This window comes from Gouania willdenowi, chromosome 6 (assembly GCF_900634775.1).
Source record: "Gouania willdenowi chromosome 6, fGouWil2.1, whole genome shotgun sequence".
NCBI classification, from domain to species: Eukaryota; Metazoa; Chordata; class Actinopteri; order Blenniiformes; family Gobiesocidae; genus Gouania; species Gouania willdenowi.
Genome location: NC_041049.1, coordinates 8,461,557 through 8,480,009, shown reverse-complemented (window position 1 = coordinate 8,480,009; position 18,453 = coordinate 8,461,557). Strand labels below are relative to the sequence as shown.

Below are 18,453 nucleotides of genomic sequence, written 5' to 3'. Positions count from 1 at the left end.
GTGTCCATCCACGCACGACCAGTTCACGCACAACGTGCATATCTAAGAGGTTTGGTCTTATTTCGTGACCACATCCACTTGTTTCCCCCTTTTTTTTAAGAAAAGAAAAGAAAAGCAGGGGCTCCAGTGCAGGGCGTTCACCGCAGACAGACAGAGCAGCTTTCAGCACCATGGACAGCTCACTGTCAAACATCTACTAACAGGCGACTTTCCCACAACAACACAAAGCTGAACCTGCCTCACCTTGGTTGGTGGATTTAAAGCGCTTTTATTTATTTCAGCAGAGATTCACTTTAATTATTCATTCCAAACAAACACACAATCTTCCAGTTTGCAGGACACGATGGGCTGATGCATCCACAGACTATGGAGCAGGGATTGTGACACTTTGTGGCCCGTGGATGACGCATGTGCTGAGGTAAGTGTGGCGGATGACGCCGTGTGCAGATGGTCCTGTGTGCAGGTCCCTGTCCGCCCCGGGGGGGCCCTGACGTAATACGCATGCACTGCCGTGCAGACGAAGCAGAAGGCCCAGATGTGTGCGTGCGTGCGTGCGTGCGTGTGCCAGGCACGCCTCCCACACGCACATGCACATGCCCCAAAGTAAAAGCTGGCTTTAAAAAAAACACAAAAAAAAAACCTTGTTTGATGAACTGGTTCTTTATTGGGGCATGAAATTTGGAGACCATTGTGTGAAAGTGCAACAGTGGCTTCACTTTCATTCAAATGTCGTCAAGAATTGTACATGAAACGTACATTTTCAATGCGTTTATAATATTTAAAGAATTTAAAATAATTATTAATTCCCTTAAACACACACACAGACATATATATATTTTTAGCAAAAATATGTATTTCTCATGCAAATCTAGGTCTGAATAATGTGTCTAAAAATCACCACCAAATGTTATATTTTGTTCATTGAGTCCATGCAAATACATTGTTTTATGCTCCTTTTAACAATGCAAAAGAACAAAGAAGTGTCAAAACTCTGCAATAATACTGTACAATATCCATAGCAGCTTAACGTTTGTAGATGTGTCTAAAAGTATGGCCTGTTGTTACAAAAAATTATTTATTGAATGACAAACTATAGATTTGGATGAACTGGATTTTAAAATGCTTTAATATCAGACACATATTTTATATGGGTCTTATTCACACCACATCCAGACTGGTGGAGGTTAACTACATCTGTAGCTATCCCGGCACAGTCAGCTAGGAGGATACTTTAATGAACATAAGGAAATCTATAAATCTCTGAATACATTCTACACGTCTTTTAAAGCTAAAGCAAACCTAAGAGTAAAAACTACGACCTCGACAAAGCCAGGGGGACTGACAGCACCCGCATTAACAACTTAGTGTTAGTTTGGGGTGAAAAGGTAAAACAAAACAAGTAAAAAGAGATAACATTAGCCCAAATATCACATGCTTTCTACTGGAAAACACAGATCAGGATAAATGATTTGAGTAGAAGAAAAAGCACAGATTACAACTAAAAAACATGGAAACTGTCTGATTGGAATAAGATGTTTCACGCATGGTTAGGAATGGATTGAAGGTGATGAAGAAGGAATAAATCATAAATATCTGCAGATTCTAAATCACTTGCTGGCCAGTGTACGCCTAAATGAATGAGCTTACAGACATTAGAAACAGCAAAGCTAACATTATGCTTTATTTTTTACATCATTACGTAAAATAATATACATGTAGCTCCTAATCTGACAGTGTGCACGGAGGAGATTTATTGTTTCATGTCATCTGAATAATCTGAAGAATAACTTCACCAATACAGAAAAATTCAATGATAATTTTCAACTGTATCCAAGGACATTCACTCGCCCTAATCCAGTGTTCTTCAACCTTCAGGTTGGAAAAATTGATAAAAAATAAAACAAAAATTACTGATTAGAAATACATTTTTGAAATTCTAGAATATGATTATTTTTTAAATTAAAACAACACACTTAAACAACTGTATTCTATACTTTCATTTTGTCAAATATGAATCTAGCTCACATAAAATGCAGTAAAAATACATCTGAGCTGACACAACTTGTCACTAATAATGGATACTCTGTATTTATAACACAGGAGAACAAACATGCTCAAAAACTAATTCTACAAGAAAAAATAATGACATAAGTTGGGGTCACCAGATATTCTTGATATAAAAATGGGGTTGGGAACCACTGCCCTAATCTGTGTTAAAAATGTCGACATAGAAAACTACACTTTTAGTGCTGAGAGGAAGGCAGCAAAGATGTGGGTGTTGTTAAATGTTGCTTATGATGTCACTGGTGTACACGAGTGACAATACAATACATAAGTGGAAGCTTCTAGTCAAGTTTATCTGATTAATATATGTTTAAATAAACACTTTGAAATACAAAAACAACTCATCCACCCCAGCCTGAGCTCAAATTTGGTTTGAATACAATTTTTATGCTCAATATTGTAAAAAAATACACTTGTCATAAATAAAGAGTAGATAGTAATATATAACAGTAGACTATATATGTAAGAACTCATAAGTAAGCATCAAAGGAGTCAGCAGACACCTCTGAGGAAGACTGACAGTTGATAGTCGAAACACATCAGAAGATCAAAGTGAATGTCCTGAAAAAAGTTGTCTGAACAAATAACATCTTAACATATGATTAAAAAACATTTTTGCTGGAATTATGATGTGGAAGTTAAGGAAACATCAAAGTAATCAGCAGACACCTCTGAGGAAGACTGACAAAAAACATGTCAGGAGATCAAAGTAAATTTCCTGAAAAAAGTTGTCCGAATAAATGAAACCTCAACATATGATTAAAAAAAATCTTGCTGGATTTATTTTGCGGAAGTTAAGGAAACTTCAAAGGAAACATCAAAGCGATGAGCAGACGTCTCTGAGGAAAACTGACAGTGGACACTCGAAACGTGTCAGGAGATCAAAGTGAAATTCCTGAAAAAGTTATCAGAATAATTTAAACCATAACATTATTTAAAAAGAAGACTAAATTCACTTGTACATATCAAAGGATAGATTTGGCATTTAATCGTGCACGGGAAACCAAAGACAGAAAATGTAAACCATGCATCAAAGTTTTATTGAAAGTTCTTCCAGAATAAAATGTAGAATTGAAAGAAAACTTAATCTTAATCAGAAATGTGCCAAACAAAGATGTCCTGAAATTAGTTACCTCTAGAAAAAAAAAACATTTCAAACCTTTCGGCATTATTGAAATAATTGTTTTGGCTTTACAGTATAGTTTCTATGTTTTCATTTCTTTTTGTAGGATATATGTACAGTACATTACCTTATTATTGTCTGCAATTCATTCTTGAGAATTTCAATTTAACCTAAAGTCTGTCTGTATTTACACTTGGGTTTCCAAAGCTGTATCCAAACACTGTTCTCAGGACATTTACGTGTTGAAATGGTGACAATCGTAGGCACTCGCACTGCAAACTGTGTAACGTAGATTTATTTGGGCTGTGGGAGGGAAGCGGAGTATCCAGAGGAAACTCATTCTGCAGAGGTAGACCTTCAACTGTGAAGCAAATTCCAACAGGCAGATTTAACACCAGAAAATTAGGGCCACTAAAGGAAGGTGTTTACTACAATGGAGCAACATGAGGACTTAAACATCACTGTTCTACTGCAGTTTGATGATTCATGATCTAAAATAACGTCATCATTGTTTGTATAGCATATATTTAGGACATAATCTTCTTCTATTACCTTCAGGGTTGGCTACAGGGAATCATCTGCTTCCATCTAACCCTATCCTCTACATCAGCGTTTCTCAAATAGGGGGACATGTACCCCTAGGGGTACGCAATCGCACTACAGGGGGTACTTGAGAGAGAGAGAGAGAGAGAGAGATTGAGAGAGTGGAAAATTAACCATTAAATTGTCAGTCTTGGTCCAACACCAGGCGTGAGAAGACAGAAAATGATAAAAACAATTGAAATAAATCTATTTAGGAACCACTAAACCTTGGGTCGGGACCCCATGTTCTTCTTCTGTGTAGTTTTACGGCGGTTGGCAACCAAGGCAAGGAGCATTACCGCCCGTGGGACCCCATGTGTAATACCATATACTGTATATATAAATATATCTGAGCTCAAACATGATCAAAAACTAAATCTAGGAAAAAAAATGTCTTTGGGGTCGGCAGAAATTCTTGATATCAAAAAGAGGTCACGATCCAAAAAAGGTTGGGAACCACTGCCCTAAATACTGTTTCATTCCACTCATTAACAAAATGAGATTATTATGAGATAATATATATATATATATAATTATTGTGTGTTATCACTCATCATTCTGCTCTAGAGTTGTTTTTAAGTAGTTTTCTAAGCAGAATGTTGTCGTCAGACAAAGGGGGTACTTATATTCAGGAATAAGAGAACCACTGGTTTGAATCATCTTCTCTCACACCAACATGACTTCCTGTCCTCTCTCACGACATCCATAAATCTCCTCTCTGGTCTTCTTCTACATGTCCAAACCATCTCAGTTTGTCCTCTCTGACTTTATCTCCACAACATCTAACACGTGTTGTTCCTTTGATGCAATCATTCCTCATCCTATTTATCCTCATCACTCCCAATGAGACATCTTCATCTCTGCCTCATGTCTTTTCCTCAGTGCCACGGTCTCTAAACCACACAGGTGTCACACTCATGGCCCGGGGCCCAAATCCGGCCCTTTAGAGCAACTAATTTGGCCGGCAGGAGAAAGTTAAAATGACATGAAAATATGAATCATTGTGTAAATCAAACTCAGCAATATTTGCAGGTGCTCATAGTTTTCTCATATCACATGATTGTATTCATTTTAAATGTTTAACTGTTGAAAAAACTCAAAATTCTTACAAAATACTTCAATTTATCTCAAATTATGACATAATACTTCCCTTAATTAAATAGAAATTGGTCACAAAATCTAGGAAATTTAAAGTGAATATCCTGTTGCACTGATATCTGTCTCTTATTGCTTAGATATTTTTGGTTTCTTACATATTTTGGAATTTATGTATACGTAGAAGTGTAAACTATAGGGCACAATATTGTTGATTTTTTTCATTTTCCCGCATAAAATCTGTGACCCACTGGAGATCAAACTGCTCCGTATTTGGCCCCTGAACTGAAATTAGTTTGACACCCCTTTAGAGCATCAACTTCGGCCCACTCAAAGTAAAAATGATAGAAAAAAAACATGGAACATTTTGTAAACCACCAACTAATTCAGTTGTAGATATCTCGGCACCTCCAAATACAGAAATTTAAATAAAACCCACAATATTTGCAGAGCTCAGTTAATCTCAAATTGTTGAAAGAACTCTCAGTTTTTCCAAAATCTGGTAAATTTAAGTGAAGATCATGCAGGGACGGATATACTCACGTACATTATCATTTAAATCAATTATACGTGGAGGTGCAAACCATGACACATCAATTAATTTGTTCTTATTCCCACCTAAAATCAGTGGCCCACTTAAGGTCAAAATAGTTTGTATTTGGCCCCTGAACTAAAGTAGTTTGACACCCCTGCTGTAAACCACACAACATGGCTGCTCTCACTAACGTCTGTACACCTGACCTTTCCTTTTTCTCCACCCATTCCAGTCTGCTTCTTCACCTCTTTTCCACACTCTCCATTGTTTTGGATCTTTATCGCTACTCTCTGTAACCTCGCTGCTCCACTGGGGTCTCAATACAGATCACAATGTCATCTGCAAACACCACAGTCCATGGAGCTTCCTGTATAACCTCATCTAACCTCATGTGTTCAAAATGTCACACTCTGCACTATACGCTACAATCTCAATGAGTAAATACTGTCTACTATATAGTATGATTAGGATGGTGAGCGTTCCCACTGAAGTATACTTCCAACTTTCCCAAGATGCACTTCAAAAACCATGTTCACACTGAGGCTAAATATCTCTGTTGATTCTCCACCTTTGAAAGTTCTACAAACATTAGAAGTGAGAAAGTGACCAAGTAAAACATCAACATGTGCTCATTTGATCCAGAAAACTCACGGAAACATTTAATTCCGACAATTCAAAGATTTTCGGAAACCAGCCATTGTGCTACTGACAAAACTTCTGGGTAACTTCAAAACAAGAGCCCTATTTACAAAAAGGTTAAAAACTAATGGAAGACAAGAGGAGATGCTTTTATTTTGAAAGGGAATGTTTGATTCTTTTCTTGAAGCCGGTGCCACGGTCTGAGTTTACCTTGTGCTGAGATCGATTATGAGCATGCGTACTACCGGAAAATGAATTTATGCTACTTCCGCTTAGCTTTTTTCTACTTCCGCCGTGCTGAGATCAAAAATGTAATTTCAAAGCTAATGTTATTTGACGAGTGCTGATTGGCTCCTTTTCTTGGGGAAAAATGTACAACTGCATAATATACGAGGCAGGAGAAATGTGTTTTTTTAATGTATTCTATGCAGTTTTTTATGATTACATGTATTGAGTTTGTATTAAAAAAATGTTTTATAATTTATTCAATGCAGTTTTTTATTATTATTATTGCTTGTATTCTGTTTGGATAAAAATAAAGCACATGTTGGAAAAAAACATGATTATAATAAAATTCCATACGAAAATAAATAATTTATTTTCCAAAACAACATGATTATAATATACATTACAGTAAATAACAGTTAACCTACTGTAACTTTATTTTTTTAAATCAGTATAATCCAGCACGGGTACATCTCAGTTCGTAACAGTCGCATACTGAGATTTGAAGATAATCTCAGCATGGAGGGAAACATATCTGAGTTTACCTTTATTGTTTACCTGGATTATTATAACCCTAACAATAACATAATCCAATAAACAAATAAAACACGTTCACTTTGAAAAAAAAAAATAAACAAAAATTATTATTATTATTATTTTTTTTTAAACAAACTCAGTACATGACACTGGTTCCGGGATGATTTTACATTCTGGGTATGACTAGTGTGCCCACTGTGCGTACATAAATTACATCCGGGTATTTCTCGTGTACTCAATCTTTTCATATCTAAATTGAACGTACTACATACTAATTATGCGATTTCGATCACATTCTCAGTCTGTCCATCACCATAGCAACAAGAAGAGGCTCAAAGCGGAACCTTGATGCAGTCCCACCTCTGTCTACACCTACAGCACACCTCACTGCTGTCCTACAGCTCTCAAGTCCTGCACATAATCACATGACAACATTTAAATCCATAATTTAGATTATTACCGTTTTTAACCCAAAACACAATAAATATGTTGGGGAAACCTCAGAGGCACAATCGCTGTTATAGAGTCATCGCTAAAAACTATTTCCATTGTTTCATATTTCTCATCTATGAAACTCCTGCACCTGTCCCCCATGTGATATGTTCTAGTCTTTCATGTTTCTTGGTCAGAAACTGAAGTTCCTAATAGAAAATAAAGTACTTTGAATTGAAATGAAATACAAAGAACCACAATACAGACTTTTTGTCTCACCTACTGCCCCCTATTGTCATTAAGAATGAATTACTTTAGCTACTCAAAGCATTTATAGTGACGTTTGTCAAAATGATTGGATTATTCACAATAACATATTGTGACTAAATAAGTAAAGTTGGCTGTATAAAAGAAACCTAATGATCTCTCGATGCACTGACTTCAATTTTGATAATGAAACCGAGTTCATCTAATGCTAATAATCAAATCTTCTCATTTCTCTCTATTAATGCTATTATCTGTGTTTAGTATAAGTACATGTGTTTCTATAATATAGAGCACAAGCGTCAAACTCAAGGCCCGGGGGCCAAATCTGGCCCTTTAGACCATCCACTTTGGCCCTCAGGAGAAAGTTAAAAATACAAAAAAAACCTAAATGATTGTCCAAATGACCAAATATTTCAGTTGTGGATATCTCAGCCCTTCGAAATACACATTCAACGAAACTCAACAATATTTGGAGGATCAAAATGTTCACATGTTTTTAAATCACACGACTGCAGTCATTTTAGATCTCAAATTATTCAAAAAACTCAATTTTCCTGAAATTATTTCACATGACTTTCCCAAATTAAATTAAAAATTTGATAAAATCAAGTAAATTTCAAAGAGAAAATCCCGCAGGGACTGATATCTGGACATTGTCGGCACCTTACGTACTTTATGTATCATTTATATGTCGTGCAAAGTGTAAACTTGGGGACATTATTGTTGCTTGTTTTCTGCGGCCAACTTAAGATCAAACTACTTCATATTTGGCCCCTGAACTAAAATGAGTCTGACACTCCTGATTTATAGTGTATGTAATCTAGCACTGACAATTAAGGAACAACAACTGGACACATTTATTGAGTCGTATCTCACTAATATTGTACATTTCACAGCTTAATCTAAATTAAAATAGCTTCTTTTTACTTGTGGCTGAAACCATGTTGGAATAAAAAAAAATGTGGTTTTTGTGACAATGTATCTTAAAGAATCCCAACATCAGTGAATTTTTAACGCAGTAACTGAAGTCTAACTGTCTCCACAGGTGTTGAAAACAACACAACGACACCAGGACCTTTATTTTGTCCTCTGTGGGTCTTTTTGCGGTCTGGGCTTGCTGTTCCTAATGCAATAGCCAGGAAGCCCTTACCCCAAAAAGGATCTGCACTGGATCCAGGCATCAGAGGCTGCTCAGACCCTTTGATCATCCCTTAATAGAACGGTGAGTATTTCTGTCTTATGGATGCGTTTGGCAGTGAAACAGAGAGATGTGATGACAAAAATAGGAACCATTTGGTGGGCTTATAGAGGATGTGGAGAAGTCGTCTCTAACCGAGCTGGAAACCTGAGAAGAATCCGATTTGGGAATCTTCTTACGGTAAGACACGGCCAGAAGGTTTTACATGATGGAAAACTGGAAGGACACATTCAGTGCTCAGTGAGAAAATGATTCAAAAAACCAAAAAGATTATAAAACAATACACAAAGTGACTCCAAATACACCACACAATTACAAAAAAAAATACACAGAAGTATAATAATGCAAACAAAAAATGAAAAATATACAAAATGACCCCAAGAACGAACAAACCTACAGACAAATACACAAAAGGATGCCAAAATAATACAAAAAATAAGAGAAAATATACAGAATGACATGAGAAACATAAAAAAATGCATAAAATGGCAACAAAAATACACAAAATAAGAGAAAAATGTACTACATGACAACAATGTGTACTTTTCTGTATTAATGCTCGTATTCTTTATTATTCTAAATGCTGACATAAATAATAATAATGTGGCTCTTAAATCAAACAACATTTTTTAGGCCCTACTGTGATAAAAGTTACCAATTTCTTTATTGTGACATGTTCATTCTTTACAACTGTCTGTGAGGGTTTTATTTCTTCCTGCTATCATTGTGTTTTAGTGTCAACATTTGTTCTTATTAAATATTAAAACCAGTGTTATGTTATCTGTTTACAATAAGGGCGAGTATTGAGTATCAGATACTTGACATAACTTCACCTCAAAAACCAAATATAACATTTGGGAAAGAATGAATGAATGAATGAATCAATCAGTTTAATGTTGGTTTTAATTTAATCCCATTCTTTTGCACTTTTAAATGTAATGGTTTAGGTCACGTGCTAATGGTTTTTAAGGAAATGTATTATCAGCATGTTTGGAAAATTTAATTTTGAGGCAAAAAATGTAGTTCGATAAATTCACATTTACAATAAAATTTCAATGCATTTAAAAATAAGAATTATTAGAAATAATAGATTTTTGTTTTTGTTTGTTTTAAAGCTGCGACCCTTTGATATTTTTGTATTAAATTAATCCATAGTGTGGTCATTATTAAAAAAAAAAAAAAAAATGGAAGACAAAAAAAAAAATTGCAGAAAAAACACTTCTTTGCATAGGTTTACATGATTCTACATCCCACAATGCAATGCACACAAACATAAACAAACTTGAGTGTTTACGGTGGAGAGGAAAACCAACTTTCAAGCAACAATTTCAACCTTTTTTTCATCATTTTTGGAGTCAATGTTTGATTCGTTGATCTTTAAGGCATACACGATGACTTCATTTAATAAAATAAATATTGTGGGTTGCAGCTTTAAACTATTTTGTAAAACATGTTCACTCAATATTATTGTTTTTTTTCCTCAATTTCTTTAATTAGTTGTTTACACATAGGAAATATTCAATTTTTTTTTTTTACTATTTTAAACAATTTTTGTAAAAATATTTACTCAAAACTAGTTTTTACTATTATGCTTTACTTGTTTAATTAGTTGTTTGCATATTAGAAATATATTTTTTATTTCGAACCATTTAAATAATAATAATAATAATAATAATAATAACTATCATGCTTCATTTGTTTGATTATTTGTTTGCATTCTGTAGATGTTTTTTGGTTCTTTTTTCCAGACATAAGTGTAGGAGTAGATGTTCTTTACCTTTTTCTTGAGCTTGCTGTTTGCATACTGGAAATATTAGATTTTTTTTAAAAATTTTGAACCATTTAAATAATAATAATAATAATAATAACTCACATTATTTTTACTATCATGCTTCATTTGTTTGATGAACTGTTTAGACAAAGGTAACAGCTGAGTTAAAATGTATATGATGTCATTAGTCAGCTCCTAATCAAAGTATTTATTTAGCTTCATCTGAATGCAGCTCCATCCACACGTGACGTATTTATCATTGGGGGTTTTTTTCACCAGCAGGCGCCACATAAGGAAATGGCCCTTGAAACGACATCAGCAGGAAGTGCAGAGTGAATGAAAAAGCTTAGGGCTAATGGACGTGCAGCTCCCAGCCTTTGACGCACTTTGTGTTACGTAAATGGGATTATTTATCCAAACCCACCAGTGCTCACAATGGAGGGTTTTGGGGGTTTCTTCACTCAGAACGTCACACGTGGGGCATCATCTCTGAGTTTACACATTTATCATGAAGCACATGTTTACTGACTGCTAACAGAACTCAACATTATTCATGTGTATCTGTAGACGTTGATGTAAAAACCACATTTTATTCTCCTTAAAAATCCACTGTCATTAGTTGAAGCAGGTACCTGAATATATTATTAGTATTCAAATGTAAATAAAGATCTTTTTAATACGACACTATTCTCTTGTTGTTTTTTAACATTTGTAAAATGTTTGTATAATTGCATGTATTTTTGTTTTGTCTGATAATAGTTTTTAAAGGAGGCCTTTTCACGTATAAGACACAAAATTAAGCCTATAATGTTACTCACGTTACTGGAATTAAGTTGCTTTTATGGCTATTTTTTTTTTTCAATTTATTTCTAAATCAATAATTTTACTTGTATTTAAGTATGTTTTTAAAAGAAGTAAAGTACGTAGTTACATTTCTACACTCAACTCAACGATTTTGAACATAATCCATACATATATATATATATATATTTTTTTTTTTATTATTTTGAATTGAATTTATCATTGTTATTTTATTTTGGGAAAAAAAAAAATCTACATTTTGACAAACCTTTTATTTTATACAGAAGCCTTTGTGGAAAATAAATTAAGTTCCAATTGTGCAAGATTTGGTCTAAGTTTATACATGAGATGTTTACTGTATGCAAGGGAACCGTGGCAACAATTATTACCAAAAATAAATGTGTGGTAACTAGTGAAAGTAACTAGTAACTTTTACTATAAATACTATTTAATTGAGCTACGTTTTACATGTACTTCAGTATTTTATGTATGACTTACTTGTACTTGTGTACAATTTCAATCAAGTAACTACTTCTACTTGAGTGGGATACATTAGTACTCTTTACACCTCAACGTCTTCCCATAATGCATCCTGATGCCATGTGTCAGTTAAACAGAAAGCCAATTAATATTGTGTTAAAAAAATAAAAAAATAAAAAACAACCACATAGTGATTTTATGCTTACCACAGGGTCGCCCTGAGAAAAATAAACCTGGAATAAATTCATCTGTTGCTCATCCATCATGAGCGGGTCACTGGTTCCCAATCCTACCTCTCCTTCTTTCATCCTTTTAGGATAATAAAAAGCTTTAGGGAAACCAACACAAATCAGGCCACACATACTAACCCACTACTCCCACTGATACCGTATAATAACCTCACCTCTGACCAGAAGTGGACTGGGACCAAAATTAATCCCTGGCATTTTTTATCCATACCAGCCATCCACTACATTATCAGTGACACCATGAAGAAGCCATTATTAAGTCAGTGATGCTCAGCATTTGGCTTTTTATGTCTTAACTTTAATTAATTATTATTCCCCCAGAAAACTTTAAAAACCCCTCTTTACCTACAGTATCTCCTTTGGAAATTTTGCAGTTTTGCAACTTCCTTTGTCCCATTTTTGCCCCTTTTCAACAAGTTCTGACACTTTTTTCAGACTCTTTTTTGCCAAATACTTATTTTTTGCAAGTTCATTTTGACACTTATCCAATTGTTGTCCTTTCTTGAATTTTTTTGGCAATTTTTCATCCAAATAAGCTAACTTTTGCCCAATAAATACCACTTGTTTCCTTTTTCACGTACATGTTTGCCTTTTTGTGTTCCGTGTTTGCCCTTTTACACTATTGTTTGCCACATTTTGCCCATTTAAGCGAGCCTTTTCCATTAAATACCACCTGGTTCCTCTTTAGTTGACCATATTTCGCCACTCCTGACTGCGGTTGGCCAATTTTAGTCACTTTACACTTTTTTCTTACCACGTTCTTGCCACATTTGGACCATTTTTGGCCACTCGTTACCATGTCTGTTTCCACTCGCTCAAAAAAAACCATGACCAGACTTCCTCTGCCTTTGACCATTAGATTCCACTAAGAACAGATAATCACTTGCTTTTCATTCAAATATTTTGAATAATTTGTGTTTTGAAATATCAATTGCTCTCTAAACATTCAACAAAATTAAATACACACATGCCTTATTGAGTAACACTATTCTATAAGTTTATACACACACACACACACACACACACACACACACACACACACACACACACACACACACACACACACACACACACACACACACACACACACACACACACACACACACACACACACACACACACACACACACACACACACACACACACACACACAGAATAAATAATAAAATACTGATTCATTTGATGTTTGTTTATGTATTATTAAATTATTTTATAATTATCTAATTATTATTATTTACCACACAAACAAAAGTATTGCAAACATTCACTGTATCAAATATAACCCTAGTTCAAATAAAATGCAGTTGAAAAATATCGATGCTTTACGCATCTTGACAGACTTTGTGCACTAATAGTAGTTACTCTGTATTTGTTACACAGTAACAAACATGATCAAAAACTAATTCTAGAGAAAAAATGTCTCCAGGGTTGCCAGAAATTAAAAAAAAAAAAATGGTTTTATGACCAAGAAAAGGTTGGGAACCACTGTTTAAGTTTTTAAGCAAATCATCAAAGGTGTTTCATGAACTCAGATTTATATCAAGAGCAAAATATTGTTATTGAGATCAAGACATAGGGAGAAAATATGATTTTTTTTTTTACCTGTGTATAAACCTAAACCACTTTTAATGAGAAAAGAAAAAAGAGGTTTTCTTTGGAAGTCTCTTTGTACCACACAGAATGTGAAAAGTGTTGAAATTTGAGGAGAAAATTCAATTTAAATAGTTTTTTTCCCTCGACACTAAACAGGCTTTAACATACACACTGGGCTAATGACGCCATCTAGAGGATAAACTATTAACTACACGCAAAGACACATGGGAAATGTTGCCCATTCTTAAATCTTCTAATTCTTTCTTCCTTTCACAACATTAAATATAATAAAATAAAGTGCAAGTCGTTCAATAAATAAGTATTTATTTTGTTTAAAGATGCAACTCACGCACATTAAATAAAACCTAGATCATTTCTATTGTTGTGCCGATACCGATACAAGTATCGGGAGGGCCCCGATACGGCATGAAAAGGCAGGCATCGGTATCGATAAGTAACTATTAACACGTCGATGCCATTTACAGCATCAAACTCTTCTTAAACAACTTTTGATACCGAGTTCGTTGAACAGAAGAAGAAGAATCCACCAAACACCAGGGTTGGGCTCAATTATAATCGTAATTGCATAATTGATAAATAATCACAATTATTGCGTACTTATAATTGTAATTTTAAAAATCTGTTGCTGTCATAATCGTAATTAAATTATAATTGCGTTTAGATAATTGACTTTGTGATTGTTATTGCCTTGAAAATTCTATGAAATTGTCAATTATAATTTAACGCAAAACTGTTGAACAATGTTACAGTTCTATGTATAGTTCTAAACATATGCAGATAACAGTTATTAAAATATGTTTTTCATATCAAGCTTTCACACTTTTACCATACAAAAAAAAAAAAATAATCTAGACGTACACTGAAAAAAAAAAAAAAAAAAAGGCTCAGACGCCCACACCAGTAATATTTATAACTATATTTTTATTGATTAGGGTGCTTAAAAAGGTAACCAATAGATTTAACGTACAACTTACGCAGCCCAGTTACGCCACAAACTTAAGTATCTTTCCCAGTGGAAATTCTACCAATGTTTTGTTCAGAAGATCAGATCATAGAGGTCAGTACTGGTACCAGTAGCTCAAAAAAGACAAAAACAAAAAAAAACTGAACGGAAAAGTTTAATGGCGTCTCGGCTTTCATTCACGACGTAACTGCTTATGCTATACACCAAGAGAGCTACGCAAGATCCGCGGCTGTCAATCATCATCACATATGACGTCAAATCCCGTTTTTCAACTTCAAATAACTTAATTAAAAACAAACTTCACAGAAAAATGAGCACTTTAACACAATGTAGGGTGATAATGACTAATGATCATAGCAGAGTTTAGGTTTGTGACGAGTATTTTATTAAGCATAAGAATGTGGTGCTGCTTTGTCCTTCCACTCCAGACCCCCAGGCCTGAGACCACCAGGGGTCTTCATTATAAGGTTATTGTTTCATGAATTCTTTATAGGTGCGTAACTTGTTTACATTGAAATGTTGCATCTATGTTATCTACCTCTCGTGTTGAAAACACTAATGCTCAGGCTGAAATGTTGTTAGTATTCTGTGCGACTTTTACCTCTGGAGTTCCCGTCTAATGACTCAGCAAGACTTTAGTTTTTTTTTACTGGTCCATGTCTAATAATAAATACACTGACATGTGATTTTGTTGTTCGGTTTTGGTTTTGCCAGAGCCATAAAGCCACAATGCTTGGGGATATGTTGTCTTTTACACATTTGAAAAGAAAATATTATACTATCACTTTAGAATTAGCTTCTTTATTTTATAAAATATCTACAACAAATATTTACCGTAGAAACAAATCATATAGTTCCTACACTGTATCAAACCGATCAGTCATAAAAGGATATTGTTTTTTAATCGAATCGTAGATCAGTGGTTCTCAACTGGTCTCACCCTGCCACCCAATTTTGCCGCCATCATTAAATCTCGACCCACTTTTTTTTTTTTTTTTTACGAATTCAACCAACCAAATTTAATCTTATTAATCCATATAATCTTATTTTTAAAACAATCTATATATTTGCTCATGCAACAAGCATTTCACAACAGGCCTGTCAAAAGAAAACTTTCTTTCAAAATAAAAGACAAGTCCAACCCAACATGAGAGACATTAAGTATTTATTTATTTTTGACCAGCTGTACGCAACCCACCCAGTACAGGTCCGCGACCCACTTTTGGGTCCCGACCCACCAGTTGAGAATCACTGATCTAGATGCATACCGAATCGTTTATCACAGGGAGATGTGCAACCCAACAAATTACATATACAGTTATACTGATAAGGGTATCAATAAACATCGGCATCGGTAAGGAGTATCAGTATCGGTATTGACAAAATTCTAACGATATGCATCCCCAGTAATTGTAATTGAAAACATAATTGTAACTGAAAATTGTAATTGGCCCCAACCCTGCAGAACACCAACGAAGAAGAATCTACTGAAAGTGTTTATGTAATAAATATGATAAATTATGAACCTTTGACTTGAGTTTAGTTATTGATGATTGTTATTACTGGTCATTTTCAAGTGACATCTGAATTCAAACTATATACTACATGAATCAACTCCACAGATTAGTTTGAGTTAGAATTTCCCAAATGCACATGACTGTTGCATAAGCAGCAATTTACTGGAAAAGACTCTCCTCTTAGTTCCTGAAAGTGTTGCTAAATCCTCAACAATCACAGTTATCTTAAACCAGAAGTTTCCGCTCATGTGTTAATAAAAAAAAAACATGACCTGACACAATATTGACGAGAAAAAAAGATTGGCTGAATGGGTTTCTGGTTTTGTGTTGTGTTTGTATTACCAGCAGAGAGATCAGGCTCCAGTTATCAAAGCCCACTCCATTCACAGGAAAAACCACAACAAAAAAAAAACAACGAACAAAAACCCACGTACGGGTTCACCAGTAATATTATTTAGCCTTTAAAACAGACACGCAACCGGTGGCCACGAGTCCCTCTGCTTAGAATTCTCTGTTGTCCCCAAAACAAATTTATCAAAAAACACATAAAATGGCAACAAAATTACACAAATGGGTCTAGACATGAAATATGACAATTAAATTACACAAAACACAGTAAAATGACTCCAGAATCGCACAAAATGACACTGAAAATACACAAAATGACTCAAAAACACAAAAAAACATGCAAAAAGACCTCATAAATACACAAAACTACAACAAAAATACACATAATTAGAAAGAAATACATAAACCACAACAACATTATGCAAACTGACTCCAAAAAAAAAAAAAAAAAAAAAAAAAAAAAATCCCAACAAAAATAAAAAGGACAAAAAAAAACAAAGATACTAATAAATCTTAAAACAACAATAAAACCACAACCAAAAAAAATAAAAATAAATAAATAAAAATATTTACTCCAAAAATGCACAAATCAAGAGAAAAACACATTAAACCCTTTGTTCTTTTCTGTATTGATGCTCAGTTATTGACATTCATGTAATTTAATAATGTGGCCCTTTGTATCAAACATTGACATTTGTGTCTGCATTAGAAGTTTTTAACACACTGAGCATCTTTTAAAGCTCACCATCAAGCCTTCACTACAAGCCACAACCCAAACCAAGGAAAATGTTTAACAATTCAACGTCACCAAAAGAAAAGATGAAATTATACAGAGATACCTACAAAAGGCCATAGTTAAGTAATTTGTCACACACACACACACACGTGTAGGATACAGACACCTATAGGTTTGTGAATGAACACTGGGCATCACTTCATGTTCATACAGTAGGTGCATGACGTGGTGTGTATTTAGAGATAAGACTTAAGAACAGTGCAGACATGACCAAAGCACATTGTTCTCATGTTCTCCACCTTTCATATCCTGATAGAAGGTGATTTAAGGTGTAACGTACCCTAAAATGAGATGCAGCTCTTACTTATAATCCACAGCCACATGTCGTGTCCCTGTTTCAGCAGAACAAAGAGCAACGGTGTGAAATAAATCAATCAATCATAACATCCTTCACTCAGAGGTAAAGTAGGAATGAGAGGATGACCTTTTCCTATGGCCAAACGTTACCATAACCTAAGAACGCGTGTCACCAAACTTTGGCATCTCTTTATCCAACAACACTGTCCCTCATTCATGTGGTGCGAGTAGTTTTTACTGCACAAATATGACAGCTGATCAGCCGTTCCATTGTTTTGAACCATTTCTGATGTGAAACGAATGAAAGCAGTGCATCAAACCACGTCTGCTGATGAAACCAACACAAAGTCAAGAAATACATTTGACCGAGGATGCATTTCCTGTTTTGATGACGCATGTGCAAAAAAGTCCAACCACAAACTTGCAAAAACAACGACATCACTTCTTGCCCTGCAACACATCTGAACCAATAAAATATAATTATATAGCCATGTAAAACATGTAGTCTGATTACAGAACAATCCTTACTATAGGACTTTGATGAGTGTTGGAAATAAATAAAAGTGAGTGTTTTAAAGTCAAAACAGGACGAGAAGCTGATTTGACAGAGACAGGAAGTAACCAAAAAAATCAATAAAAAAATTATTATTGAATGTTATGAGTGTATAATTGCATCTCTCACCAATTTATATTTACATCAACTAAGGCAGTGTTTCCCAACCTTTTGTCGAGCATTGTCCTGGGCCTCTCTTCAAATGAAAAGTACCTCCATCACTCTATCAGTTTTATTTACATGCTGTTTACATGTTTGTCCCTGAACTCTCTTCTGCAGCTAGAGCAACAGTGTCTTTTATATGCCAACTTTTACAGTGTACTTTGATTTAAAACTGATTGTGTTTAGAAAGTTAGTGGGGGGAAAA

At 34.5% G+C, this 18,453-nt stretch overlaps 1 protein-coding gene across 1 annotated transcript in view; it reads left to right on the top strand.

Moving 5' to 3' along the window:
• Positions 1–18,453, top strand: part of lepb (leptin b) — a 37,275-nt gene that overhangs the window by 17,304 nt on the left and 1,518 nt on the right. The window contains exon 2 of the mRNA XM_028450394.1: positions 9,399–9,456. Within this exon, the coding sequence (XP_028306195.1) occupies positions 9,399–9,456 (58 nt within the window). The remainder of the gene's footprint in view (positions 1–9,398; positions 9,457–18,453) is intronic.